We start from the raw sequence: 27,320 nt of genomic DNA, 5'->3' as shown, positions 1-27,320 counted from the left end.
TAGGCAGGGGTGCCAAAGCCCAGTGGAAATGAGAGAAAGTGGGTCACAAAGTCACAAACCATTTTGGTGTCACTGAATCTCCATTTGTTGCTGAAAAAAAGTTGTGTGTGAAAAGCTTTTTGCATAACTCTGGCATTAACTCTGTGTTGGAGAAAAGCCCAGAAAGTTCTGGCTGCTTCCATTTGATAGCTGAATCATTTCAAAAGACCTGTGCCCATGAATCCTATCTAGAGGGGACAGGCTTTTACACTCACACAAAAATATAATTCCTGTAATACAATATAAAGCAATTATTGTGACCCTTATCAGAACTGGCCCCACACGGGACTTTCCAGTAACAAGAAACCGAAAGCGAATGGTTTGATGTCACAGGGGTTTCCTGTTGTTGTGGGGGTGATAGGACTAAGCTCTATATAGGGAGGAGGCCGTAGGGAAGATCCCACAGCACTTTTGGGACAAGCGATCAGCAAACAGCCCCGTGCCCCACTGGGCCTCTCTCATTCTGCAGCCAGCATTTAACCCGAGCTGCATTGGATCGTTCAGTGGACATGGAACGGCCGTCGCTGCAGCCCCTGAAGTGAGAGACCAGACGTGGCACCAACTCAGCAACATCTGGTGAGTACAGAGCCCAGCTCAGCCGTGACTCGCCCCTCTCCTGACTGACCGGGCATGAGGGCAGGGAAACTGACAATTCCGCTGGCTGCTCTTTAGTTCAAAGCACAGTGAAGAACCAAGCTTCGCTTTGCAACATTAGTAAGTTACTCTTGGAAGAGAGCGATTAAACCCCAGCCAGGGCTGCAGGTGGGTCAGGGCTGGCAGGGGATGGGGATTGCTCTGTGACATGGGAGTTGGTGCACCACACAGACTCGCCGAGATCACATCCTATCTCAGCCCGAAAGCGAAATGCTGCAAGTCTCGCTTTGCAATGCTCACAAGAGCGTCATCCCAACACAGGCTGGGCCAAGGAAGTCTCAGGACTGGACCAGGAGGGAGGGGCTGTCAATCGAGTTGAGGGGCATCAGCAGAGCTGTTGGGGGCTGGAATAGAAGGGGGGAGATGCAGATTGGAATTAAGGGGCATCAGCAGAAAAAGAAGGGAAAACTGAAACGTGCTCATATGCAGACTGAGTGAATACAGAGCAGGGTATCCCATTGTCAGGGGGCCACTCACCACTAGGTGCGCCTCCTCCTGGGGATTAGCTCTGCCAGGTGCTGCCCTCCTCTGGCGGTGTCCCCTGCCTGTCATCCTTTCTCACCCCCAGAGCCTCTCTCGCTCCAGGACCTGCAGCCTCTTCTTCATGACTCGGCCCTCCAGCCAGGTCACTACACGGTTCCCCCGTCGTGGGGGGGCGGGAGGGAGAAGAATGAGGGGGGATTTGATAGCTGCTTTGAACTACCTGAAAGGGGGTTCCAAAGAGGATGGATCTAGACTGTTCTCAGTGCTAGCAGATGACAGAACAAGGAGTAATGGTCTCAAGTTGCAGTGGGGGAGGTTTAGGTTGGAGATTAGGAAACACTATTTCACCAGGAGGGTGGTGACGCACTGGAATGCGTTACCTAGGGAGGTGGTGGAATCTCCTTCCTTAGAGGTTTTTAAGGTCAGGCTTGACAAAGCCCTGGCTGGGATGATTTAGCTGGGATTGGTCCTGCTCTGAGCAGGGGGTTGGACTAGATGACCTCCTGAGGTCCCTTCCAACCCTGATATTCTATGATTCTATGAGGAGCGGTTTCAGGGGGCGGTTAACCCCTGGGAGTGTGTGACCAGCGAGAAGGACTTTTGCAGTAACAGGGTTCCCCTGGGGATTGCAGCAAGCGGTCCCAGGGGTGGAGGAGTCTGCAGCTCGACCCTGACAAAGAGGTGGTGATCTCGAGAAGGGCTGGCACACGAGGAGTTCTCCCTGGAAACAGTGGGGAGCGGAGAGCACACAGGCCTGTAAGTCCACAACAACTTGGGAAGAGCGGAGTGATGGCCTGTCACCGTCTCCTTAAGAAGGACATTGTAACCCTGTGCAGAAAGAGAGGGTTGCACATTGGAAAGTTCACCAAAGCACAGTTAATCGTGCAGCTGGAGGAGGATAGTCCGCTCTAAGGAGCAGATTCCTGACCCCAAATGGGGCTATAGCAGGATCTGGGAGCAGCTGGAGTGGGAGCCAGGCATCCCCAAGACTCCTGTCCCCGACCAGACGGGGGTCTTCACGATCGGGTTCCCCATCGGGGGATCGGAGACGGATGCGATTGGAGCTGAGTCCGAGAGAGCAAGAGGACAGTGAGAGACAGCGAGAGCCCGAGAAAGAGCTGCAGAAGCAGCAGCAGCATGAACTGGCGGTGGGGGAGCGGAGAGGGTTACAGGACCTCCCCGGGGTGAGTGGGGATAGACCCCGGGGGGCCAGTTCTGCAGGGAACCTCGAGACTAAATTGCTGCCCCTGGTTAAGGAGGGGGGGGATGTGGATGCTCACCTCACTGCCTTTGAGCAGGCTGGTGATTTGAACCAGGAGGACCCTGTGGAAAAGCCCTGGTGTCTAGCTCCCTTGCTGGGTCGCAAGGCCATAGACTCCGTCAGCCAGATGGGTGGGGAGGTGGACAGGCTCCCACTCCTGGTCCCAACCTATATGTCTGTGTGGAGTTTCCTGGGGTCAGGACCCTCGGACCTCCAGTGGGAGCGGAAGGTGAAGGTCAATGGGGAGACATTCCTGGGGTGGCGAGATCCTGGGACAGAGAGAACTGGTGTTAGGCCCTGGGTGATGCAGCCTCACCAGATGCTGAGGGGCTGTGTGAGCTGGGTGAGGGTCCCAGGGACGAAGCCCCTCGCCCTGCCTATGGCCCAGATCCCTGTGCAGACCCAGGAGGGGTAGGGCTGGCTGGCCATTGGGGTGCTCCAGGACACCAGCTGCGAGACCCTGTTGTGGGGTGACTGTGTCTCTTTGGGACAGGATCCAGTCCCTGCTCCTGTAACTGCCAAGGGTTTGAATTTGAATCCAGGGAACCAATCGGTGGAGAGGGAAATGGTCAGTGAAGGTGCAGATGACCTGGCTGGCAGGGGGAAGGAGCTGCTAGGCTCAGGCTACCTGCCTGCCTGTAACCAGACCCCTGGGGCTGGGTGGGACAGAGAGATGCTCCCCGCCCCCCTTGCACACCGGAGACGGGGCTCACTCTGGCTCTGATGCAGTGAGTAAAGCAGCGAGCTCGCTGCCTACCCCCACTGGGACAGCAAGGGCAGCGCTGAGCACAGTGGGAGCTGAGACCCCAGCTGAGTGGGGGGAGACACAGGCAGGGCAGGGGATCTGTGGGGAGTGGCAAGGTGCTTGGTAAGGAAAGTCTGGATGAGCCTAGGCAGCCTTGTGAGCCGATGGCTGTGTCTAGTCAGCAGGGTGGGAAGGCGAGGAGAGTGGAAGATGAGTGTCCCTGGACCTTACCTGTTAGCTGGGTGGAGAATTGGGACAGAGAAGGAAATGTGCCTGTGTCTGTCAGGGGTATTGACTTGCCTATGGAGGGAGCTACCCTGATCTCCAAGCAGTTGTCTGTGACCAGCCTTGTGTGCTGGGACAAGGGGAATGAGATCCCAAGCTGGGTGTCTGGGAAAGGAGAAAGTGTCTCCGGCTCTTCTTTGTCTGTGGAGCAGAGAGAAAGGGCCTTTCAGCCTGTGATGGTTGAGGGTCGTGCAGTTGTCTCAGAGCTGGTTCTGGATTCAGCTAAAGCCCAGGAAGGGAAGGGTCCTAAGTTTGTGTCTGCTCGGGAGAATGGCCCTGTAACTAGGTCACATCCAGTTAGTGTCTATGTAAAATCCCAGAGAACCGACAATTCTGGTGCTTGTATTTTGCCCGTTGCTAGTGTGTTGTTGGGAAAGGGTGTCGCAACTCTGTCTAATCAGGGTGAGATCCTAGCCAGGGCATGGGCCGCATAAACCTTCCCACATGCGGCCTGCGAGTGCTATCGACCACCCCCGATCTAAGGGAAGGTGTGAAACTGGAAGGGCCTGGTGTAACTCCTACCAAGGAACAGGAGAGATGCTGGAGCATCCATGGGAACGTTGGTGGCTTCGAACTTCCCCAGGTCACTGGCTAAAGTGACCCCGCTCAGTTCGAACTCGAAGGGGGGAGAGATGTGACGAAGTGCGACTGTTCTTAATGTTCCCTTTGAATAGTGTGGGGGTGCCTCAGTTTCCCCTAGGCAGTTCTTAAGTATCTAGGGGGTGGGATAAGGGTGTATGATCATTGCAGAGCCCTAGAGGGCAGGTGTGTGCAGGGGTCTGGACACAGAGAATGGCCGACACCCTGTTTCCTGGCAACTGATGGCCTGGGCCCTTCCCCCCTGCAAGGTGAGAGCTAAAGGGTTGGAGAACAAAGGAATCCGGTGACCTCCTGGCCCGGGAAAGGGACAAAGCCCAGAGGAGGAGGGGCTGGAGAGAGTTTCAGTTTGTGGCTGGCTGGGGATGTGGAGTGAAGTGCAGACTTGGTTGTCTGGCTCACTGCCCCCCAAAATGGACCCAGCTGAGGGGTCCTGTTCTCTGCACCTACAAGCTCTGTTTTAGACCATGTTCCTGTCATCTAATAAACCTTCTGTTTTACTGGCTGGCTGAGAGTCACGTCTGACTGCGAAGTTGCGGGGCAGGACCCTCTGGCTTCCCCAGGACCCCGGCTGAGCGGACTCGCTGGGGGAAGCGCACGGAGGGGCAGAGGATGCTGAATGCTCCGAGGTCAGACCCAGGAAGGTGGAAGCCGGGTGAGCTGTGTGTCCTGAAGACAGGCTGCTCCCCGAGAGGAGACTTCCCCAGAGTCCTGACTGGCTTTATTGGGAGCAGTTCCAGAGCATCGCCCGGGAACTCCGTGACAGGGGGTGTGAGTGATTTCTGGACCCAAACTAAAAGGAGATTAGTCTGTAAAAGGAACCTTACTGGAAAGGGTGAGATTTTATCAGTGCTTCTATATCCTAGGAAATTTCCGAAAACCTGGGAATTTTGGAGTAAAATATTTTTGAATGAAAATTCCCAGTTTCCCAAGTTGAAACATTTTACTCACAAATTCCCAGGTTTGGGGAAATTTCCCAGGATAGAGAAGCACTGCAAAAAACTTTATCTGGGAATTTTTCACCAGATTTGGGAAATTTTTAGCGCTAGGTTGGGAAAAGTTGGCATCACAATAGAGAAGCACTGGATTTTATCTGTATTCAGTTTGATTAGACATAGACTGGGGTGTTTTGTTTTATTTTTCTTGGTAAGTCACTTTGTTCTGTCTGTTACTACTTGGAAACACTTAAATCCTACTTACTGTATTTAATAAAATCACTTTTTACTTATTAATTAACCCAGAGTATGTTTTAAAACTTGGGGGGCAAACAGCTGTGCATACCTCTCTATCAGTGTTATAGAAGGCAAACAATTTATGAGTTTACCCTGTATAAGCTTTATACAGGGTAAAACGGATTTATTTGGGTTTGGACTCCATTGGGAGTTGGGCATCTGAGTGTCAAAGGCAGGAAAACTTCTTAACTGGCTTTCAGTTAAGCCTGCAGCTGTTCGGGGATGTGGTTCACACCTGGGTCTGGGTTTGCAGCAGGCTAGCGGGTCTGGTTCAAACCAGGCCGGGCACTGAAGTCCTAAGCTGCTCAGGCAGGGAAGGAGGAGCAGAAGTAGTCTTGGCACATCGGGTGGCAGCTCCCAGGCGGTTTCTGTGATCCAGCCCGTCACACACCCCATCAAAGAGCTAGCTCTGTTCACTACCCTACATTCGCAAAGTCCTCAGACATCCAGTTCAACAAACATCGAGGTAAAATGAAATTGCAATTTTACATGTGTAACCCCTGCCTGCTCGGGGTGCTGCTGTGTCGTTCCCCCCACCCCGAGGGGTGACTAGGCCAGCCAGAGATTGATGAACCTGCTACAGACAGGGCTAAGGGAGCGGAGGCTTTTAGTTCAGGCAATTGCGGCTCCTGCATTCAACTCAAGAGGTCCCAAGTGTGATCCCTGCTGCTGAGGGGGCATCACCGTTACATTTGCATATTGTATTAACTAAACCTAATCACTAATAACTCTCATTGGAATGTGTTGATATGTGTTTGTATAGTTTCATTAAACAGGTTAATAGACAGTAATCCTTATGTCCAATGCCTGAGAAGGCGGTCGTTTGTAGTCTGAATAGAAGTCCTCAGCTAGGATGTTATGAAAGCCAAGTCACTATTCAAACGCCTTGTGAAAAGACCAATATGGGGCAAAACCGGTTCCCTGTTTAATTCACTGGGGTGAAACGCCCTGTGCAGGGAGCACCAGCTGCTGTGCCTCTGACTCTGGTGCCCCCAAATGACAGCCCCCCAAGCCTGCAGCAGTTGCCCTCTCACAACTCAGCCCTCCAGCCAGGTCACTTACTGTCCCAGAGACGGGGGGACTATAAAGAGTCCAACAAAGCAAAACCTGATAACGTTACACCAGGTCTCCAGCCGCCCCGGGCTCAACAGTCCTCGTTTCCCCTTGCATCAGGAGCCTTTTGCACCCCTTTCCCTGGTGGCTGGCAGGAAAACCCAGGCCTTCTGTCCCCACAGAGCTCCAGCCAGTCACCTTGTGCTAAGCGGCTACAGTCTGGTCCCTCAGTCTCACTGGGGTTTCCCTGGGCCACTCCCAGCTCCCATCACAGAGCAGCTCCTCCCAATGCTTTCTCCCTGGGGGGTCGGCATCTGCTCATAGGTCCTGGAACTAGGGGTTCGGGGGTGTAACAATGCTGGTTCTGGCGGGACCCAACTGAGAGTGCCAATTCAGGACAAATTGCTTCAAGCAGGGCAGTTACAGCCCAAGGCTGGGGTTTTTCCACGTCCAAGGTGAACCAAACCAGCCAAACAGAGCAGACTTTGGTCTCACCCCACTGGCTAACCACAAGTGACACAAGCAATTCCCTCAGACACTCCAGTTTCCCAGCATCTCCACCAGGGCCACTCGTTATGGGGACGAACGGTTATGAAAACCAATACCCCAGTAAAAGAACAAAGGTTCCCTCGATCCCAAAAGACCAAGCCCCAGACCCGGGTCAATATACAAATCAGATCTTACCCACAAATCACGCTATTGCCAATCCTTTAGAATCTAAAATCTAAAGGTTTATTCAGAAAAGGAAAAGGATACAGACGGGAGCTAGAATTGGTGAAATGGAATCAATGACAAACAGTAACGGCAAAGCTCTTGGTTCAGGCTTGTAGCAGTGATAGAATAAATGGCAGGTTCAAATCAAGTCTCTGGAGAACATCCACAGCTGGGATGGGTCCTTCAGTGCTTGGTTCAAAGCTTCAGTGTAGCCAAGTCCCTCCAGAGGTCAGAAGCAGGATTGAAGACAAGATGGAGGAGCTGCAGCAGCTTTGTATAGTCTCTTGCCATGTGGTCTCTGCTTTCTGCTGCCCATCCCATGGCCTGGAAACACCTCAGAGTCCTGTCCATAGGCAGGTCCCTGCACACCTGGCTGAGTCCCCAGGCGTGTCTCCCTTCTCTCAATGGGTCAGTTGTGTCGCTGATGGTCCTTAATGGGCCACCCAGCCGGCTAGGCAGAGCTGACACCAGCTTGTCTGGGGTGTCCCCCAGAAGCAGAGCATAAGTTTGAACTACAGACAGTACAGAGCCAATATTCATAACTTCAACTACAAAATGATACACACACAGATAGACAGCATCATCCAGACCAGCCAACCATAACCTCGTCTGAGACACCTCATTTGACCCCCTTTATATAAGATTTGGTGCCACTACAGGACCTTGGTTGCAACGATGATCTATACGGTCCCAGATTATGTCAGTAACATCACAGGGGGGTGCTTCAGCATCCCCTGACTTGAAGTGGTTTCAATTTGTGACGGGTTCCCCTCAGGGTGCCACCTGGAACTGGGGTACCACTGAGCCCCCTGACCCACCAGCCTGGGCTCCCTTTACACTGTATGACTGTGACAAGCTGCAAATCCTTTGAGCCTGCACTTTCACTAGCCTTCATACAGGTAGGGCCACACCCCGCTGCAGTTACATGAAGGCTCTTTGCACAGCCCCTGCAATGAACCAACAGTGGAAAGGCTACAGCTAAGGCAACTCCCCAGGCACGCACCCCCTCTGGAGCATAAACCCAAAATTATAGCATCTTGTGCTGCACAGGGAACTGTACAGCGTAAGCTCGTAAAGTTCACCCTCTCCCTCAATGTGGAGAGGAATATGCAACAGCCTTCGCCCCATGAGCTAAGATTCCCATACAGTTCACTCCGACTCACTGGTTTAGATAAAGCAAAAACAAGTTTATTAAGTGCAAAAGATAGATTTTAAGTGATTATAAGGGATAGCAAATGGATCAAAGCAGATTACCTAGCAAATATACAAAAATGCAAACTAAGCCTAATATATTAGATTGCTAATTCATATCCAATCTTATTCTCACCCTAAGAGATATACAAGCAGGCTGCACTTGCTTTACAGCTTGGAATCACCAGGTGTTTCTTTCACAGGCTAGAAATCCCTTTAGCGTGGATCCAGCACTTCCCCCAGTTCAGTCTTTATTCCTTGGGGGTTTCCAGGAGTCCTCCTGTGTGAGGAGTGGAGAGCACCAGATAATGTCACTCCCTGCCTTATTTAGCTTTTGCATATGGCAGGAACTCTTTGTTCCCAAAGCTTGGTTCCCAGACTGGTCTGTGGAAAAATACTGATATCCCCAGATGAAGTCCAGAGACTTCTGATCACATGTCCTTGTAGAGTCATAGCAGCCATTACTTACAGGCTATTTGGAGCATTCACAGGAAGGCTCCCCAGGTGGGAGATAAGCTTCTGCTAAGGCCTATTGTTTTTTCCCAATGGTCCATTTCCCTGAATAGGCCCTTCCCCACCAACTATCTCGACTGAAAATATCTTGTCTAGTGAGCATTACCCAGATGTAACTACATTTGAAATACAGATACATAGTCAATATTCATAACTTCAGATACAAACATGATATATGCATACTAATAGGATAATCGCATCCAGCAAATCATAACTTTTCCAATGACATCCCGCATGCCCCATCTTGCACAAAAGGCATCATAATTATGCCATAGTCATATCCTAATAACATCACTAAAGAATATGGGGTTGCAGTGTCACACCGTCAGATCCAGGGTTCACAGTCTGGTTCAGTGGCTCTCAGCACCCCCACTCTACACATTGTCCAGCACCCCTGCCTCTGCCGCTCCCTGCCAGGCTGCAGCGGACTCAGCCATCCTCAGGCTCCCTGGTCACCCCCTTCTGCCCCAGCTGTTGATGGGTCGCCAGCTGGCCCCAGCGGAGCGACGGCGGCCCTGCCGTGGTTACTGCTCGCTGCCTCTGCCCCCAGCTGCGACGCCGCGTTCTGCGGCCCCACCACAGAGCCCACCGCTCTGCGATTTCACTGGGCACCCTCGCTGCAGCTGCTGCATTCTCTGCACTGCCTTCCACGGCAGCACTGCCCGCCCACCCCCCGCCAGCTGAAGGCACCGTCCCCTCGGCCGGCTCAGCAGCTGTCAGTGGAGCTCCCAGGGTTGGGAGAGGGGCCCCAGGTCCCAGCCAGGCACCTCAGCACAAACACCAGCCCTCCCTCTTAGGGGGTCAGAGGTAACCCCTGGAACAAGCACCTCACTTACCATAGCTCCACCCCACGTCTATCTTAGCCAGGCACAGGCAGGGGCAGACCCAGGCCAGGATCACTGATGGGGTCACACAGACTCCCTCACCCCGGCACGGCATTCAGCAAAGGGACTCCCCCACCCCAGCCCAGCCCCCCCCACACCTGGCTAGACTCACACAGACTCTGCTCCATGCCAGTGCAACCCCCTTCCCGCTTGGGTCAGTCTGACCAGCCCATGCTCTGGTCGGGTCTGGCGCTGGCGTGTGGTGGGAACTCAGGGCGCATCGGTTACATGGTCTCAGCTCCTGTCAGCTCCAGGCTGGCGGTTTATACCAGTCCCCTTGTGCCAGGAGCCGACTCTCCTCCCAGCCACCCTCTCTCTGCCCTCGCTCAGGGCTCTAGCCTCCTGCCCTGCTGCTTCCTTTGTCTCATCTGTGACTCCTTCCCGGCTCGGTGCCATGTCCCGGCTCATTGGCTCAATGGCTCAGCCCTCCCAGGGGTCTGAGTTAATCCGATGAAGTGAGCTGTAGCTCACGAAAGCTTATGCTCAAATAAATTTATTAGTCTCTAAGGTGCCACAAGTACTCCTTTTCTTTTTGCAGACTAACACGGCTGCTACTCTGAAACCTGAGTTAATTCTGTGTCCTTGTTTTAGAGTGGACTCTCCCTCCCCCAGCCAAGCAGGTTTGTGTGGAGTAGGGGTAGGGAGGGTTGGAGGAGAAGGAAAGGGAAAGGAGGAAGGAGCTCTCTCACAGCTCCACACCAACCACCGTGTAAACACACCTGTCCCCAGGTAGTGGGATGCCCCGTGGCTTAGCCACCCTCAGCATTGCTGGATCTGTTGGGGACCCCCCACCCCAATTTGGGCTGTGGAAACGCTGGGATGCTCCTGTCCCATTGCTTGGCTTCCCCCAGCCTCAGGGTCAGGCTTTGATGCCTTTTGTTTGCCCTGCTCTTTCCCTTCCTGGGTTCCCTGACCTCCTCACTCTGCTTTTTCCCGGCCTTGGGGCCACAACCAGGGCCAGGTGCTTCTGGTGAGGATCCCCCCAGCGCGATTCACCCCACTAGTGGGAGCCCAAGGACTTGTTTCGGCCCTGCCTCTTGGCAACTAGGCTAGGATCTCCCTCACACACCATGCTCTGTGGCTAGGGTTGCCAGGTGGCTGGTTTTTGACCGGAACGCCCAGTCGAAAAGGGATCCTGGCGGCTCTGGTCAGCACCACTGACCGGTCTGTTAAAAGTCTTGTCGGCAGCGCGGCGGGGGACCGGGGCTAAGGCAGGCTCCCTACCTGCCCTACTTCCGCGGGTCTCCCAGAAGCAGCAGCCAGGTCCTTGCAGCCCCTAGGCGCATGGGTGGCCAGGGGGGCTCTGCGTGCTGCCCCCACCCCGAGAGTCGGCTCCCCAGCTGCCATTGGCCAGGAACCATGACCAATGGGAGCTGCGGGGGCAGTATCTGTGGGTGAGAGGGCAGCGCGTGGAGCCTCCCTGGCCGCCCATGCGCCTAGGAGCTGCACTGAAGGGACCTGGCAGCCGCTTCCTGGGAGCCACGGTAAGCGCCGCCGGGACCCCGAACCCCCTCCTGTACCCCAACCCCCTCCTACATCCCAAACCCGTCCATCCCCAGACCCACCCCACAGCCCACACCCCCAGCCAGAGCCCTCATCCCTCCACACCCCAACCCCTTGCCCCAGTCCAGAGCCCCCTCCTTCACCCCAAACCCAGTGTGACAGGTTGGACCCCCCTTCCAAGGTGCCACCTGATGTACTGGGGTCTCACTGAGCCTGCCTGCTCCACCAGCCTGGGCTCCCTTACGCTGTTTTGCTGAGCCAGGCTCTCCGGCCTCCTCCAGTGCGCGCACACACACACACATCTGTAGAATCACACAGAGGCTGCAATCAGCTCTGCATAGGAAGACTCAGCTGGGAAATTGCCCAGCACGCAAGTGCACAGCCTCTCTGGAGTGTAAACCCAAAATTGTATTGTCTTGCACGGCACAGAAATCTGTACCCCCTCCCTCAATGTGAAGGAAGATATGCACAACTTTTTTGCCCCCTCCCAGTTACGAATTGCACAAACTGGTTTAAGGAAAACAAAACGAGTGTGTTAACTACAAAGGATGGATTGTAAGTGATGACAAGGGATGGCAAACAGATCAAAGCAGATCACTGAGCAAATAAAACAAACACACAAACTAAGCTCCACACATTAACGAAACCGGTAACAAGTTGTCATTTCTCACCTTAAATGTTGTTTTAGGCATTTCCTTCACAGACCAGACACCTTTTCCAGCCTGGGCTCAGCTCTTCTTCCCCATTCAGTCCTTTTTCTCAGATGTTTCCAGCAGTCATCCTGGGCAGGGATTCAGTGAAAAATGAACCCTGATTACCTCACTTCCCTGCCTTAAATAGGATTTATATATGGTGGGAATCCTTTGTCTCTCCCTGTGATTCCCCCCCTCCCCCTAGTGAAAAAATACTAGAAGTCCAAGATGGAATCTAGTACCAGGTGACAAGATCACATGACCCTGCAATGTCAAAGCCCCTAGGTGCATGTCCGGCCCCTAGGTGCAGGGGTGATCAGGGAAGTTCCGCATGCTGCCCCCACCCCCAGTGCCAGCTCCGCAGCTCCTATTGGTCGGGAACCGCGACCAATGGGAGTTTCGGGGGTGGTGCCTGTGGGTGTGGACAGCGCATACCATGCAGAGCTGCCTGGCTGCACCTCCATCTAGCCGCTTCCAGTAGCAGTGCAGAGCCAGGGCAGGCAGGGAGCCTGCCTTAGCCCTGCTGCACCACTGCCTGGGAGCCACCTGAGGTAAGCGCCGCCTGGCCAGAGCCAGCACCCCGAACCCCCTGCCCCAGGTCAGAACCTCCTCCTGCAGCCTAACTCACTCCCAGAGGCCACACCCCACACCCCATCCAAAAACAATGTGAAGCTGCAGCAAAGCTCCTGTTAGCAAAACAGCATCCGTGAGTTAGTGGATCGCAGAGCAGGCGTTTTCTTCTTCACCTGCTTTTTAACAAACACAAGTAAAAGTTACATTAAGTTTTGCAAAGGCATAAAGCTCCGCTTTATAATGACTTGAAAAGACAAACCTATCTGAAGACACATCCCTTTTGCATGTGTTTCAATAAAAAATCACGCAGAAGCACCCCAGGTTCAAAACCACACCTTCTATTTAAATGGTCCGATAATTACAGATGGCTGCACCTCGACGGCCCTGGCCAACACCAGCAGTCAAGCTTCTCATGAAGAGATGCTATATGGTCGCTGCTACGGGACCTGAAGAAACAAACACACGTTTGTTCCTCTAACAAAGGCCCCTGTCTGTTTGTACATGAGGAATATAGGCAGTGGAGCATCCGGGCCAGTGCAAAGTAGCCCAGAACCCCTCTTAAATCATAGAATCAGAGAACTAGAGCACTGGAAAGGAGCTCGATAGGTCATCTAGTCCAGTCCCCTGCACTGAGGCAGGACTAAATACCCATCCCTGACGACGGTTTGTCTAACCTGTTCTTTAAAACCTCCAATGACAGATTCAACAACCTCCCTAGGTAATTTGTTCTAGCGCTTAACCACTCTGACAGTTAGGAAGTTTTTCCTAATGTCTGACCTAAACCTACGTCCTCTTCCACTTCCGCGGCACCTTTTAATTCCCCCCAGGCCCTCTGCATTCGGGCTTTAGTCCTCCCCCTGACACCTATTTTCAGCAATTTCTCAGGTCTCTTGTCGACAGGCTTGTTTTATTTAACACTGTAAAATATCTAGGGTTCCAGCTTGTATAAAGGTAAAATGCAAAGTGTTATATAAAACAGAATAAACAATTCTCTAGGGTCTCTAGACAACGTCATAATAAAGAAAAAGAAAAATGTAATTGTTGCTTTGCAGGTACTGCTACAAAATGTCTCCCCCCCCGTCCCCCCCCCAGTGTTTCTGTTAATCAGTTTTAAATTAAAAAATAAGCCAGGAAAGGTGGCGGGAGCAAGGGGTGGGTTTGGGCTGTTTCTTCTGTTAACTGTGTCAGAGGCGACACCCTTACCTCTGCCCTTCATGCAGTCACAGAGCCATGGCTTTTCTCCTTTAAATTTGTCTTCTTTTTTTTACTTTAAAAACCATCAGTTGTGGGTTTTGTACCGTACCCTGGAATTTAAACCTTTTGTTTGTTTTACCATTTACAAGCGATAAGTCTTTAGAGCAATTTTTGTTTGTTTGTTTTGGTATTCTGGACAATTCAGTTAGTGTTAGTTTGCTTTTTAAAATGTTGCCACTTTTTAAGAGCTCCTTTAAACATTTATAAAGCTATAATGTGTCTTTTTACATTTTATATTTCTATTATAAAACCCTTCTTTACATGTGGGTTTTGTACAATATTTGGTATTCCCCAGGAACTTATTTCTTCACATTTGACATTCCTGTAAACCATTTTTATGGGCCTTTTTCTTACTATGCAAGACATTTAGACAAAAAATTACTAAAAATCTCTATTTAAACTGTGTCACAGGGATGATAATTATTTAAGTAAACTTGGCTACTTCCTGCTCTTGACATTTCTCTAGTAGGTAAAAACATGCATACATTATTTTTAAAATTTACGCTAGTATAGCTTTTAATTACTTTACTTCAATTTTCATTTTAATCCTGTGATTAAAAATTCTTTCACTGCAAAAGTGAACCGTTTTTATAAAAGCATGAAGGGGTGAGTGGAAACATGCTGCTTCAAATATGCCACATGCTCCTCTCTCTCCTTACTAGTTACTCAATCCTTCATGCTGACACAAGGCCTTTGTCTTCTTAAACTTTAATTTTTATTATTGAAACATATGTATAAATATGGCTTATCTAGAGTGACAGTTCCCACTGTGCCTTAAATAACATTTTATTGTAAGCCCCTCGGTTGAGGACTTTTATGTTTTCTCTGGCATCTAAAGCTTTCTTTACAGTTCACACGTAAACCATTTTTTGTTTGGTTAAGGCTTTTTGCAGTCGTTACTTTAAAAACAAGCAAATGCTATTTTTGAAAGGATAGAGTAGCATACCTAAAACATTTCCTCATTTCACTCAACCTCTGCAAACACCCCTTAGACTGTAAAGACCACTCTTTTTGTTATGTTACAGGGTTTTTCATCTCAGTCACAAATGACCAGTGCTGTTGTTTCATGTTAAACTTTTAAAAGCTTATTTGTTAAAACTTAACTTGGTTTAACAGCATTTTGATTTTTAGAAAGTTAGGAAATAAGAGTGGTGATAGGGTGTGATTGGCCCCAGGGTCTGTTGCCTAGCGGTCACAGTCCCTGGTGCCCCCCACCCCCACCCCCGCCTACCTGTCACGGTCTCTGCCACCCACGCCACAAATGGGCACAGTCCCTGACATCCCCTCACCTAGCAGGGGTCACAGTCTCTGGCACCCCCACTCCCAACTCGCCTAGCCAGGGTCATGGTCTCTGGCGGCCTCCCTCCCATAGGAGGGATAGGGGAACCCAGGTCCTCCCACTCCACTTGGCTCCGACTCAGGGCCTCGCCAGGCCTGGCCAGCAGCCTTCCCTTAGATTGCCACAAGTCAGTCTCCCAGGGCCACTTCCGACCTCCCTCTTGTCTTGGCTGCTGTCTGTCCCAGGAGATGCTGCCCTGGGGGTTGCTGTCTGTCTCCGTCTGGCAAGGGCTGCCACTCCCTGACATGCCTTCGTGATCTGGGGCTGGCTGCCGCTGCTCCCGAGCCCCCAGACCCAGTCCTCCCCCTTGCTCTGGCTGCCCCCATCTTTTAAATTCTGCTTCTAAGTGGAGCACAAGCGGCCAGGCATGGGGCCTCCTCTGCCCAGAACTGCTCTTTAGGGGGTTCTGCTCCCTCTCAGGGAGGATGAAATAACATTTTTTCCCAGCGGTCAGAATGCTATCAACTGTTTCACGCAAGCTAGTTTTCTGTAAAGTTCGGCTGTGGGTGTTTTGTGTAACATCTGTACAGCTTAAGCTTTCTTTACAGTTTGCAAGTAATCTATTTTTAGAGAAGTTTTCCCTTAGGCAAAACTTTAAAAATCAAGGTAAGATTTGTTTAAAGGCTGGCGTAGGCCTTTAAAGGCCACAAAAACGTGCCGTTTGTACAGCGCTTGTCTGGTCACTCACCTGTTTTAAGAGGTACATTTTTCTAAACCGGCCAGCAGCCAATAGCCACACCTCTTGGCACATTATGATTGGCTCAGGAAAATACAATTCTATGACATGTCTAAAGAATAGCTTCTGATTGGCTCAGCTAAGAGGTGTGGCTTGTCCAAGGCTGTGGCTGTCTCAGAATTCCAGGCGTTCGACTGGGGCAGGTGCAGGGGTGAGCTGCTTTTCTCTTCTCTTTGCCCTGTGGCCAGTGACAGGCTTTCTTCCTTTCCTGTTGGTTTAATACTTTCTCTGAAGCCTCTCGCTTTATTGTCTCTCTCTTTCTGTAACGGGCTGAAAAGCTTTTGCAGCTTCTCTTACTTGAGTGTTGTCTAGCCCCTGCCCTTCTCTCTAAAAATGCATGTTCTATTACTAATATTTAATGCCTTTATTTCAATAATTTTTTTTCCTCTAAAAAGGCCCATTAATATATTTAGGTCTTAACACTTTATTCCTCTGATTACTAAACTTTTGTTTAAAATGTGTAAAAAGACTATTTTCTTCTGAAAAAAATGTTCTTTTCTCTTCTAACCTTTAAAAAGGCTTGACATGTGAAAAAACCACATACACAAGCAGTCCTCATGTTCCCCATTAAAAAAAAGTAAACAAATTCAAGATGGCCACCACACCAAGCATGTACATATCCAGAAAGGAGGCGAGAGGGTGGGACATAAACCAAAAAGGGGGTGTGAAAACCTGTCAGAATTATATTGTGATGAAAGACATAGAGGTATTTACTACTGGGGTGTATTGCCAGGAGTGTTGTATGTAAGACAAGGAAGATAATCGTCCTGCAATGTTCGGCACTGGTGAGGCCACAATTGGAGTACTGTTTCCAGTTCTGGGTGCTACACTTTAGGGAAGATGTGGGCAAACTGGAGAGAATCCAGATACCAGCAACAAAAATGATAAAACATTAGAAAAACATGGCCTACGAGGTAAGGTTGAAAAGAAGACTGAGGGGATACCTGATTACAGTCTACAAATACGTTGAGGGCTGTTTATAAAGGAGGACAGGGACCAGTTGTTCTCCAAGTCCAGTGAAGGCGGGACAAGCAGCAACGGGCTTAATCTGCAGCAACGGAGATTTAAGTTAGATATTAGGAAAAAATCTTTCTAAGTCTCAGGGTAGTTAAGCTCTGGAACAGGCTTCCAAGGGAGACACTGGGATCCCCATCACTGGAGGTGTTTCAGAACAGGCTGGACAAACCCCTGTCAGGGCTGGTCTAGGGTTACTTAGTTCTGCCCCGACACAAGGGGCTGCACTTGATGACTGCGCACGGTCCCTTCCCTCCCAACATGTCTATGATTCTATGGAGTCACTGCTGCTGTCTCCATAAGGTAAACGAGCCCACCTAACATTGCTGGCTGCATTCATCCCCCCACTCCATGTCCCAGCCAGTAATGTGCCCCTCACTGGGGCCAAGGGCAGGGGGTTCCTCTCCCTCCAGGGGAGCCCTGTGGCATCTGAGATCAGGACCCACAACACAGTAGCTCCTCTGTTCACAAGTGACAGGCTGGCTGAGGGGCAGAGCCGGGAGCTGCACTCCTGACCTGGTTTCAGCAGCCCCTTCTCCCTAGGGAGGTGGTAGAATCCCCTTCCTTAGAAGTTTTAAGGCCCGGCTTGACAAAGCCCTGGCTGGGATGATTTAATTGGGGATTGGTCCTGCTTTGAGCAGGGGGTTGGACTAGATGACCTCCTGAGGTCCCTTCCAACCCTGATATTCTATGATTCTATGATTCTCCGTGCCTCTTCTAGGGTGGCAGGCAATTGCACCTGCTCAGAATTTATTTTGTTAATACAGAACGTAAGCTTTCCCTTCACAATGTTCGTGTGGGGCAGGCAGGAGCAAGGGGTCAGAGGCACCCAGGGTTTCAACAGAGGTCAGAGGTTTATTAGCGATAACCCAGAAAGGCTCCGACAGTGGAGATGTCACCCATCTCCCAGCTCACCCCCCGCCCAGGATAGGCCCCACCCCACAGCACTAGCATCCAGCCACCAGGCTCCTCATCAGTGAGAGCCAGAAAGCTTGGTTGAAAGACAGCAACAGTGTTTGCTAGTGCTAAGCTTTCACTTACTCACTTCCATTGCCACGTGCGTGCAGGGAAACTGGCCACAGCCCCTCCCTCTCCCCTGCGCTGGCTACGCCCCAGCTGAGCGGCCACATCCTGTTCAGATAAACCAGCTGACTTCTTGTCAGGCCTCTTGGCAGGGAGAACCCCTCCCGTCAGCAGAGGCAGTGTCTTCACTGAAGAGCTCCAACAGCACCCTGGGACACACAGATCTGCCCCACACCCCTGTAACGAAGCGACCTCTGGCGGGACACAACTGAGAGTATCAATTCAGGACAAATTGCTTAGAACAGGGCAGTCACAGCCCCAGGCTGGGGTTCGTTCACTACTAAGGCACACAAAACCAGCCAAAAAGAGAGGACTTTTGTGGTTAGCCAGTGCGTTAAAACCAGTCACACAAGCAATTCCCTCAGACACTCCAGTTTCCCAGTATCCCCACCAGCGCCACTCGTTATGGGGATGAATGGTTATGAAAACCAATACCCCAGTAAGAGAAAAAAGGTTCTCTCGATCCCAAAGGACCAAGCCCCAGACCCAGGTCAATATACAAGTCAGATCTTACCCACAAATCACGCTGTTGCCAGTCCTTTAGAATCTAAAACCTAAAGGTTTATTCATAAAAAGAAAGAAATATAAATGAGTTAAAATTGGTGAAATGGAATCCATGACATACAGTAATGGCAAAGTTCTTGGTTCAGGCTTGTAGCAGTGATGGAATAAACTGCTGGCTTAAGTCAAGTCTCTGGAGAACATCCACAGCTGGGATGGGTCATTCAGTCCTTTGTTCAGAGCTTCAGTTTGTAGCAAAATTCCCCCAGAGGTAGGAAGCAGGACTGAAGACAAGATAGAGAAGATGCAGCTGCCTTTTATATCCTCTTGCCATGTGGCCTGTGCTTCCTGTGTTTCAAACACAAGCTTCCCAGCACATGGCCTGGAAAAATCTCAGAATTCTGTCCATAGGCAGGTCCCTCCATGCCTTGCTGAGTCCCCAGGCGTGTCTGCCTTCTTTCAATGGGTCAGTTGCGTCGCTGATGGTCCTTAATGGGCCATCCAGCAGGCTAGGCAATGCTGATGCCCAGCTTGTCTGGGGTGTCACCCAGAAGCACAGCACAAGTTTGAAATACAGACATACATACATATCTAAAACTCATAATACAAAGGCCACACAAACATATAAATCAGATCATCATATCTAGCAAATTATGACATTTTTGCAGATATCTTACATGGCATATCTGGCTGATTACTTCGTGGGCACTACCCCAGAAGCCAACATTTGAAACAGGTATAGAGCCCAGTTTCAGAGTAGCAGCTGTGTCAGTCTGTATCTACAAAAAGATGCATCCGATGAAGTGAGCTGTAGCTCACGAAAGTTTATGCTCAAGTAAATTTGTTAGTCTCTAAGGTACAACAAGTCCTTCTTTGCTTTTTGTAGGTATAGAGCCAATACTTATAACTTTAAATACAAAAATGATACATGCAAACAGACAGCATAATCTTAACCAGCAAATCATAACCTTTTCATAGACACTTTACTTGACCTCCTTTGTATAAGATTTGGTGCAACTGCAGGACCTTGGTTGCAACAATGATCTATATGGTCACAGTTCATGTCAATAACGTCACCCCCCCACAGACTTCCCAGACACCCACTCCCCCACACCCTGCCCCCTCCACCAGAGCCAGCCCATAACATTTTGGTACCTGAGGCGGGGAACTCAAATGACGCCCCCATGCCCCCTCACTTGAGCCAAAACTTTGAAAGGTCTCAATTCTGCCTTCTTCCTGTTCTACTCCTCTCATGGTCCTGCTCTGCCACCTACCCAAGTAAAGGAGAACTAACAACTTAAAATGCCTTGTTCACAAATTTTAAGTAACACTTACATTTGCTGTTCAGGTGTTTGAAAGTTAACTTTTCTTGTCTGCAAAGTAAATACTGACAGTTTTATCTGTTTGAATAATCAAAGTGGTGCTTTCTGTGCCTTCTTGGTTGCAAAGATTTGAACTGCTTCCTGCTGCAGGTCCACAATCTGGGCCAGCTCATGCTTTATTGAGATGGTTGCAAGGCCAACCAGCCTCTCCTGTGTCATTGTGGAGCACAGATGTGTTTTTATTAACTTCAGCTTGGAGAAGCTGCGTTCTCCACTGGCAACTGTGACAGGAAGTGTTAGAATCAATTCTGAAGCACTTAGAGGAGAGGAAAGTGATCAGGACGAGTCAGCATGGATTCACCAAGGGCAAGTCATTCCTGACTAATCTAATTGCCTTCTATGACGAGAGAACTGGCTCGGTGGATGAGGGGAAAGCAGTGGACGTGTTGTTCCTTGACTTTAGCAAAGCTTTCGACACGGTCTCCCACAGTATTCTTGCCAGCAAGTTAAAGAAGTATGGGCTGGATGAATGGACTATAAGGTGGATAGAAAGCTGGCTAGATTGTCGGGCTCAACGGGTAGTGATCAATGGCTCCATGTCTAGTTGGCAGCCGGTATCTAGCGGAGCGCCCCAAGGGTCGGTCCTGGGGCCGGTTTTGTTCAATATCTTCATTAATGATCTGCCAGATGACACTAAACTGGGAGGAGAGGTAGATACGCTGGAGGGCAGGGATAGGATACAGAGGGCCCTAGACAAATTGGAGGATTGGGCCAAAAGAAACCTGATGAGGTTCAACAACGACAAGTGCAGAGTCCTGCACTTAGGACGGAAGAATCCAATGCACCGCTACAGACTAGGGACCGAATGGCTCGGCAGCAGTTCTGCAGAAAAGGACCTCGGGGTTACAGTGGACGAGAAGCTGGATATGAGTCAACAATGTGTCCTTGTTGCCAAGGCGGCCAATGGCATTTTGGGATGTATAAATAGGGGCATTGCCAGCAGATCGAGGGACGTGATCGTTCCCCTCTATTCGACATTGGTGAGGCCTCATCTGGAGTACTGTGTCCAGTTTTGGGCCCCACGCTACAAGAAGAATGTGGAAAAACTGGAAAACATCCAGCGGAGGGCAAGAAAAATGATTAGGGGACTGGAACACATGACTTATGAGGAGAGGCTGAGGGAACTGGGATTGTTTAGTCTGCGGAGGAGAAGAATGAGGGGGGATTTGATAGCTGCTTTCAACTACCTGAAAGGGGGTTCCAAAGAGGATGGATCTAGACTGTTCTCAGTGGTAGCTGATGACAGAACAAGGAGTAATGGTCTCAAGTTGCAGTGGGGGAGGTTTAGGTTGGATATTAGGAAAAACTTTTTCACTAGGAGGGTGGTGAAACACTGGAATGCGTTACCTAGGGAGGTGGTGGAATCTCCTTCCTTAGAAGTTTTTAAGGTCAGGCTTGACAAAGCCCTGGCTGGGATGATTTAGTCGGGGATCGGTCCTGCTTTGAGCAGGGGGTTGGACTAGATGACCTCCTGAGGTCCCTTCCAACCCTGATATTCTATGATTCTATGAATAAGATGATATGTAACAGTCAGCATGGATTTGTCAAGAACAAACCGTGTCAAATCAAACTAATATCCTTCTTTGACAGGGTAACAAGCCTTGTGGATAATGGGGAGGCAGTAGATGTGGTATATCTGGACTTTACTAAGGTTTTTGATACTGTCTCACATGACCTGCTCACAAGCAAACTAGAAACATAGAGCCTAGACAAACCTACTATAAGGTGGGTGCACAACTGGTCGGAAAAGCATACTCGGAGAGTAGTTATCAATGGTTCACAGTCATGCTGGAAGGGCACATCAAGGGGCTCTCGCAGGAATCTGTTCTGGGTCTGAGTCTGTTCAACATCTTCATCAGTGATGTAGATAATGGCATAGAGAGTACACTGATAAAAAGTTTGCAGATGATACCAAGCTGGGAGGAGCTACAAGTGCTTTGGAGGACAGGATTAGAATTCCAAATGATCTGGACAAACTGGAGAAATGGTCTGAAGTAAATAGGATGAAATTCAGGGAGGACAAATGCAAAGTACTCCACCTAGGAAAGAACAATCAGTTGCACACATACAAAATGGGAAATGACTGCTTAGGAAGGAGTATGGCAGAAAAGGATCTGGAGTTATAGTGGATCACAAAATAAATGAGAGTCAACAATGTAACACTGTTGCAAAAAAAGCAAACATCATTCTGGGATGTATTAGCAGGAGTGCCGTAAGCAAGACACAAGCAGTAATTCTTCCACTCTACTCTGTACTGATTAGGCCTCAACTGAAGTATTGTGTCCAGTTCTGGGCACCACATTTCAAGAAAGATGTGGACAAACTGGAGAAAGTCCAGAGAAGGGCAATAAATATGATGAAAGGTCTAGAAAACATGACCTATGAGGGAAGATTTAAAAATTTGGGTTTATTTCGTCTGGGGAAGAGAAGACTTGGGGGGAGGCATGCTAACCGTCTTCAAGTATGTAAAAGATTGTTATAAAGAGAGGGGTGATAAATTGTTCTCCTTATCCACTGGGGACAGGACAAGACAAGAAGTAATGGGTTTAAATTGCAGCAAGGAAGATTTAGGTCAGACATTAGGAAATAAACCTTCCTAACTGTCAGGGTAGTTAAGCACTGGAACAAATTACCTAGAGGGGTTGCGGAATCTCTGTCCCTGGAGGTTTTTAAGAGCAGATTAGACAAACACCTGTTAGGGAGTAGATAATTCGTAGTCCTGCCTCGTGCAAATTGATCACTTTGGCAACGCAGGTCTGTCCGCTGATCCCCTACTCAGAGTAGGTGTGTCTACGCAAATAATTTGCTCGTGAGGTCTTTTCCCCCAGTTTATCACTAGCTGTCACAGGAGAGTGCATTCAGACCCTGTTCACAGCAGCATCCCTATCCAGCAGGGATGGGAATCCTGGTGGGCAGTATGGTAACACTGGTGCAATGGTGACAGCTCCTTTCATCTCTTGGGATGCCTGGTTGCTCGTGGCTGTCCATCTGAACGCTGATCCTTCTCTGTTCCTCCATGCAGTGGGGCAGCAATCAGCAAACCCCTGTACATACCTCCGGTAGGCAAGAGGCAATCACCATGAACCTCTGTCATTGGGGCGCATCCTGGGGTCCTGGCCACTCTGCTATTGCAGCCACCTTTTCGGAGTCAGTGGAGATTGTCCCTAGAACAAGTTCTTAGGGGGGAAGAGTTTCCCTTTGGAAGAGCTTGCACTTTTCAGGGAAGAGTTGTAGGTTTGCTCGTTGAAGCTGCTCCAGCACATGGATCAGGATGTCGCATAAGTGCACTTGACATTCAACAGATGGCAGATTCCCCAAGACGTGCTCCATGAGCTGCTGAAATATAGCTGGTACATTGCACAATCCAGACAGCATTATTAGCAACCTGCCACAACCCCAGACCTGGGGGAAAGATGGTCTTTACACAGGCAGACTCTTTCACCTTGATCTGCCAGGACCTGCTCTGGAAGCCGGTGAACAGAACTACTGGGAGCTTTCTAATGCTTCCAGTGGTCTGGAAGAAAATATAATTCCTGGCAAAATCTGCAGTTAACACAAAATTGGTGGCATGGTAACTAATGATGGGGACAGGTCAGTTATACTGTCTGACCGGATCACTTGGTAAAATGGACTTATTTGAACAACATGCGTTTTTAACACAGCCAAATGCATTATCATATATCTAGAAACAAAGAATACTTGTCACACTTATAAGAATACTTGGTTTCCATCCTATTCTCCCAGACCCTCAAAACTACACCCACCTGCAGCCCAGCCAGTCGGGGAGGGGAAGTCCATTACAGTATCTTCTTACAAAAGACTTGCCAAGATTAGGCTTAATCAAAATGCGTTAGAGGCTCTGGCTGGGAGTGGCACTGTAATCAAGGCAAATGTTCTGTGTTTTAACAGGGATCTCACCTGGAAGTCGCTTGTGACTGAAGTGCACGTCCTACGTCTGTACGAAGATGAATTTCCTGGAAATAGTGTGCAGCAATGCAGCAAATGAAAAAACATGCTGCAGTCATACAGAATATAGACATCCACTGTTCTTAGCGCTAACAAAGGAAAAGAGAAGAACTGCAGAAGCAGCAAAGCAGAGTGCACTGGAGATCCTGAGAGATGCCCTCAAGAAGAATCAAGTCCTTGTGGAAAAGCCTACGGAGTGGCTTCTCCGTAACAATGGAGATCCCAAGTTCTGGATGCTGACAGCCGAGTTGGTTAGAGACCTCATCTCAGTGCTTGAGGCGGTGACGTTTATGGAGGACCTTTCTGAAAAGAATATTTTTGCAAGAGTTTATCCAAAATCTGAAGACAAAACCATTTATTTGGGCCCACAATTCTGGGAGGCTTCTAAACATCTTGCCAAAGATTCCCAGCCGGGAATGCTAATCCACGAAGCATCTCACTTCCTGCGTACAGATATCATCACTTATGAGGATGTCTCTGTTGATCGCAGAGCGCTGATGGAAACAACTAATTCAATGAGTCTGCATAATGCAAACTTTGCTCCACTTTCAGGAGCAGTATTAAATGCTAACATTGAATACGTGTTTGAACTTACCCTAAATCACAAAGGAAAATACGAGAATGCACAATACTCGTGTTGTGGGGAAATAGCGAGGAATTCAGTCTGTGAGAAAGCTGTGCCTGCTGAATTTTTCAGTAGCCCTTTCAATGGAAGGTAAGCAACTCTCATTTCCAGTGCGCTCTCTTGCATGTAGGTTCCCTCACTGCCCCTTCCCTCACGAACCTAATGCCTTGAATGTCACAAGTGGCATTTTAGGACATGCCCGTTTGTTTTCTGTGTTTGTGGACCTGTCAAAGGGGAGTCCTTCCCCAGCTGGAAGGCCAGCAAATATTCCCATTCCACAGAGATCTCTTCTTGGCCCAATACTATTCAGTCTCTTTCCCAGTGGTCTGAAAGAAAATGTAGGTCAGTTATACAGACTTGGTAAAACGGACTCATTTGAACAACACGCGTTTTAACACAGCCAAATGCATGATCATATATCTAGAAACAACGAATACAGGTGTCACGGATCTTGCACAGCTCTGGAAGAGTCCCTGGGAGGACCCCCCAGTGCGTCAGCCCCCTTAGGGTCACGCTCAGTGGCGAGCTGGAGCCGGTTCGCACGAACTGGTGGTTAAATTTTGAAGCAGTTTTAGATCCGGTTGTTAACCCGCTTCCCTGCAGGGGGCGCTGAGCCTTTGCGGGGCTCTGGCTGGGAAGTGATGTAATTCCTCCTCTGGCCACCGGGGGCGCTGCGCTCAGGAGCCATGTGGGCTGCTCCCCTGGCCCTGGGCACGAGCCCTGGTGCTGCTGCTGCTCCCCCGACCCCTGGCCCTGGGGCTCCCCCTGCTGCCTGGGGGGTCCCCGGCTGCTCTGCTGGGCCGGGGCTGCGTCCTGCTGCTCGGGCTGCTCCTCGTGAGTGCCCCCCACCCTGCCCTGCAGCCGGCCCCCGCCCGCAGCCACCCCCGCACCCCCTGCCCTGCCCGCAGCCAGCCCCCGTCTCCAGCCACCCCGCATCCCCTGCCAGCAGCCAGCTCCTGCCTCCAGCCACCCCCTGCCCACAGCCACCCCCTGCACCCCCTGCCCTGCCCGCCGCCAGCCCCTGCCCGCAGCCACCCCCGCACCCCCTGCCCTGCCCGCAGCCAGCCCCCGTCTCCAGCCACCCCCGCACCTCCTGCCCTGCCCACAGCCAGCCCCTGCCTCCAGCCACCCCGCACCCCCTGCCAGCAGCCAGCCCCTGCCCGCAGCCAGCCCCTGCACCCCGCCCCTGCCCACAGCCAGCCCCTGCACCCCCTGCCCTGCCCGCAGCCAGCCCCTGCCTTCAGCCACCCCCGCACCCCCTGCCCTGCCCGCAGCCAGCCCCTGCCTTCAGCCACCCCCGCACCCCCTGCCCTGCCCGCAGCCAGCCCCCGTCTCCAGCCACCCCGCACCCCCTGGCAGCAGCCAGCTCCTGCCTCCAGCCACCCCCTGCCCGCAGCCACCCCCTGCCTGCAGCCACCCCCGCACCCCCTGCCCTGCCCGCAGCCACCCCCTGCCTGCAGCCACCCCCGCACCCCCTGCCCTGCCCGCAGCCAGCCCCCGCCTCCAGCCACCCCCGGCACCCCCTGCCCTGCCCGCAGCCAGCCCCCGCCTCCAGCCACCCCCGGCACCCCCTGCCCTGCCCGCAGCCAGCCCCCGCCTCCAGCCACCCCCGGCACCCCCTGCCCTGCCCGCAGCCACCCCCCGCCTCCAGCCACCCCCGGCACCCCCTGCCCTGCCCGCAGCCAGCCCCCGCCTCCAGCCACCCCCCGCACCCCCTGCCCTGCCCGCAGCCAGCCCCCGCCTCCAGCCACCCCCGGCACCCCCTGCCCTGCCCGCAGCCAGCCCCCGCCTCCAGCCACCCCCGGCACCCCCTGCCCTGCCCGCAGCCAGCCCCCGCCTCCAGCCACCCCCCGCACCCCCTGCCCTGCCCGCAGCCAGCCCCCGCCTCCAGCCACCCCCCGCACCCCCTGCCCTGCCCGCAGCCAGCCCCCGCCTCCAGCCACCCCCCGCACCCCCTGCCCTGCCCGCAGCCAGCCCCCGCCTCCAGCCACCCCCCGCACCCCCTGCCCTGCCCGCAGCCAGCCCCAGCCTCCAGCCACCCCCCGCACCCCCTGCCCTGCCCGCAGCCAGCCCCCGCCTCCAGCCACCCCCCCGCACCCCCTGCCCTGCCCGCAGCCAGCCCCCGCCTCCAGCCACCCCCCGCACCCCCTGCCCTGCCCGCAGCCAGCCCCCGCCTCCAGCCACCCCCTGCACCCCCTGCCCTGCCCGCAGCCAGCCCCCGCCTCCAGCCACCCCCCGCACCCCCTGCCCTGCCCGCAGCCAGCCCCCGCCTCCAGCCACCCCCCGCACCCCCTGCCCTGCCCGCAGCCAGCCCCCGCCTCCAGCCACCCCCCGCACCCCCTGCCCTGCCCGCAGCCAGCCCCCGTCTCCAGCCACCCCCATACCCCCTGCCTCCAGCCAGCCCCTGCCGCACCCCCTGCCCACACCCCCTGCCTCCAGCCACCCCCGCACCCCCTGCCCTGCCCGCAGCCAGCCCCTGCCCTGTCTCCAGCCAGCCCCACACCCCCTTGCCTCCAGCCAACCCCACACCCTCCTGTCTCCAGCCAGCTCCGCACCCCCTGCCTTGCCCGCAGCCAGCCCCGCACCCCCTGCCTCCAGCTAGCCCTGCCCCATGCCCCTGTCTGCAGCTGGCCCCACGTCCACTGGTGTCCTGCAGTTCCCAGGGCAGTAACCCTGCACTCCTGCTTCAATGAGGGGGGCAGGGAGCAGCTGGGACCCACCCACGTGCACACTCTAGGATGACCAGACAGCAAGTGTGAAAAATCAGGACGGGGTGGGGGCTAATAGGAGCCTATATAAGAAAAAGACCCAAAAATCGAGACTGTCCCTATAAAATCGGGACATCTGGTCCCCCTAGCACATACCCAGGGCGTGGCGGGGCCCCACACCTGGGAAACAGAGCTTGTTTCTAGCTCAGGCCCATCTTTTAAAAAAAAAAACTTTAGGCAGAGTTAACACACACCTGTATTTTCCCGGCCTTGTCCGGCTTTTTGGTTCTTAA

The 27,320-nt window shown here is 52.0% G+C and overlaps 1 protein-coding gene across 2 annotated transcripts in view; it reads left to right on the top strand.

The window, feature by feature from the left end:
* Positions 1-312: 312 nt before the first annotated feature.
* Positions 313-27,320, top strand: part of LOC102932677 — a 44,045-nt gene continuing 17,037 nt past the window's right edge. The window contains exons 1-3 of one of the 2 annotated variants that reach the window (XM_037912373.2): positions 371-615; positions 10,190-10,271; positions 23,638-24,409. In XM_037912373.2, coding sequence (XP_037768301.1) covers positions 23,694-24,409 — 716 coding nt within the window. In that variant the 5' untranslated portion in view covers positions 371-615; positions 10,190-10,271; positions 23,638-23,693. Of the gene's footprint in view, positions 616-10,189; positions 10,272-23,637; positions 24,410-27,320 lie in introns of both variants that reach the window. The other variant, XM_007066468.4, reaches the window with a different exon arrangement.

The sequence above is a fragment of the Chelonia mydas genome, chromosome 11 (genome assembly GCF_015237465.2).
Source record: "Chelonia mydas isolate rCheMyd1 chromosome 11, rCheMyd1.pri.v2, whole genome shotgun sequence".
In the NCBI taxonomy this organism is placed as follows: domain Eukaryota; kingdom Metazoa; phylum Chordata; order Testudines; family Cheloniidae; genus Chelonia; species Chelonia mydas.
The sequence above is the reverse complement of the archived record's forward strand: the minus strand, read 5'-3'. Positions and strand labels throughout refer to the sequence as shown.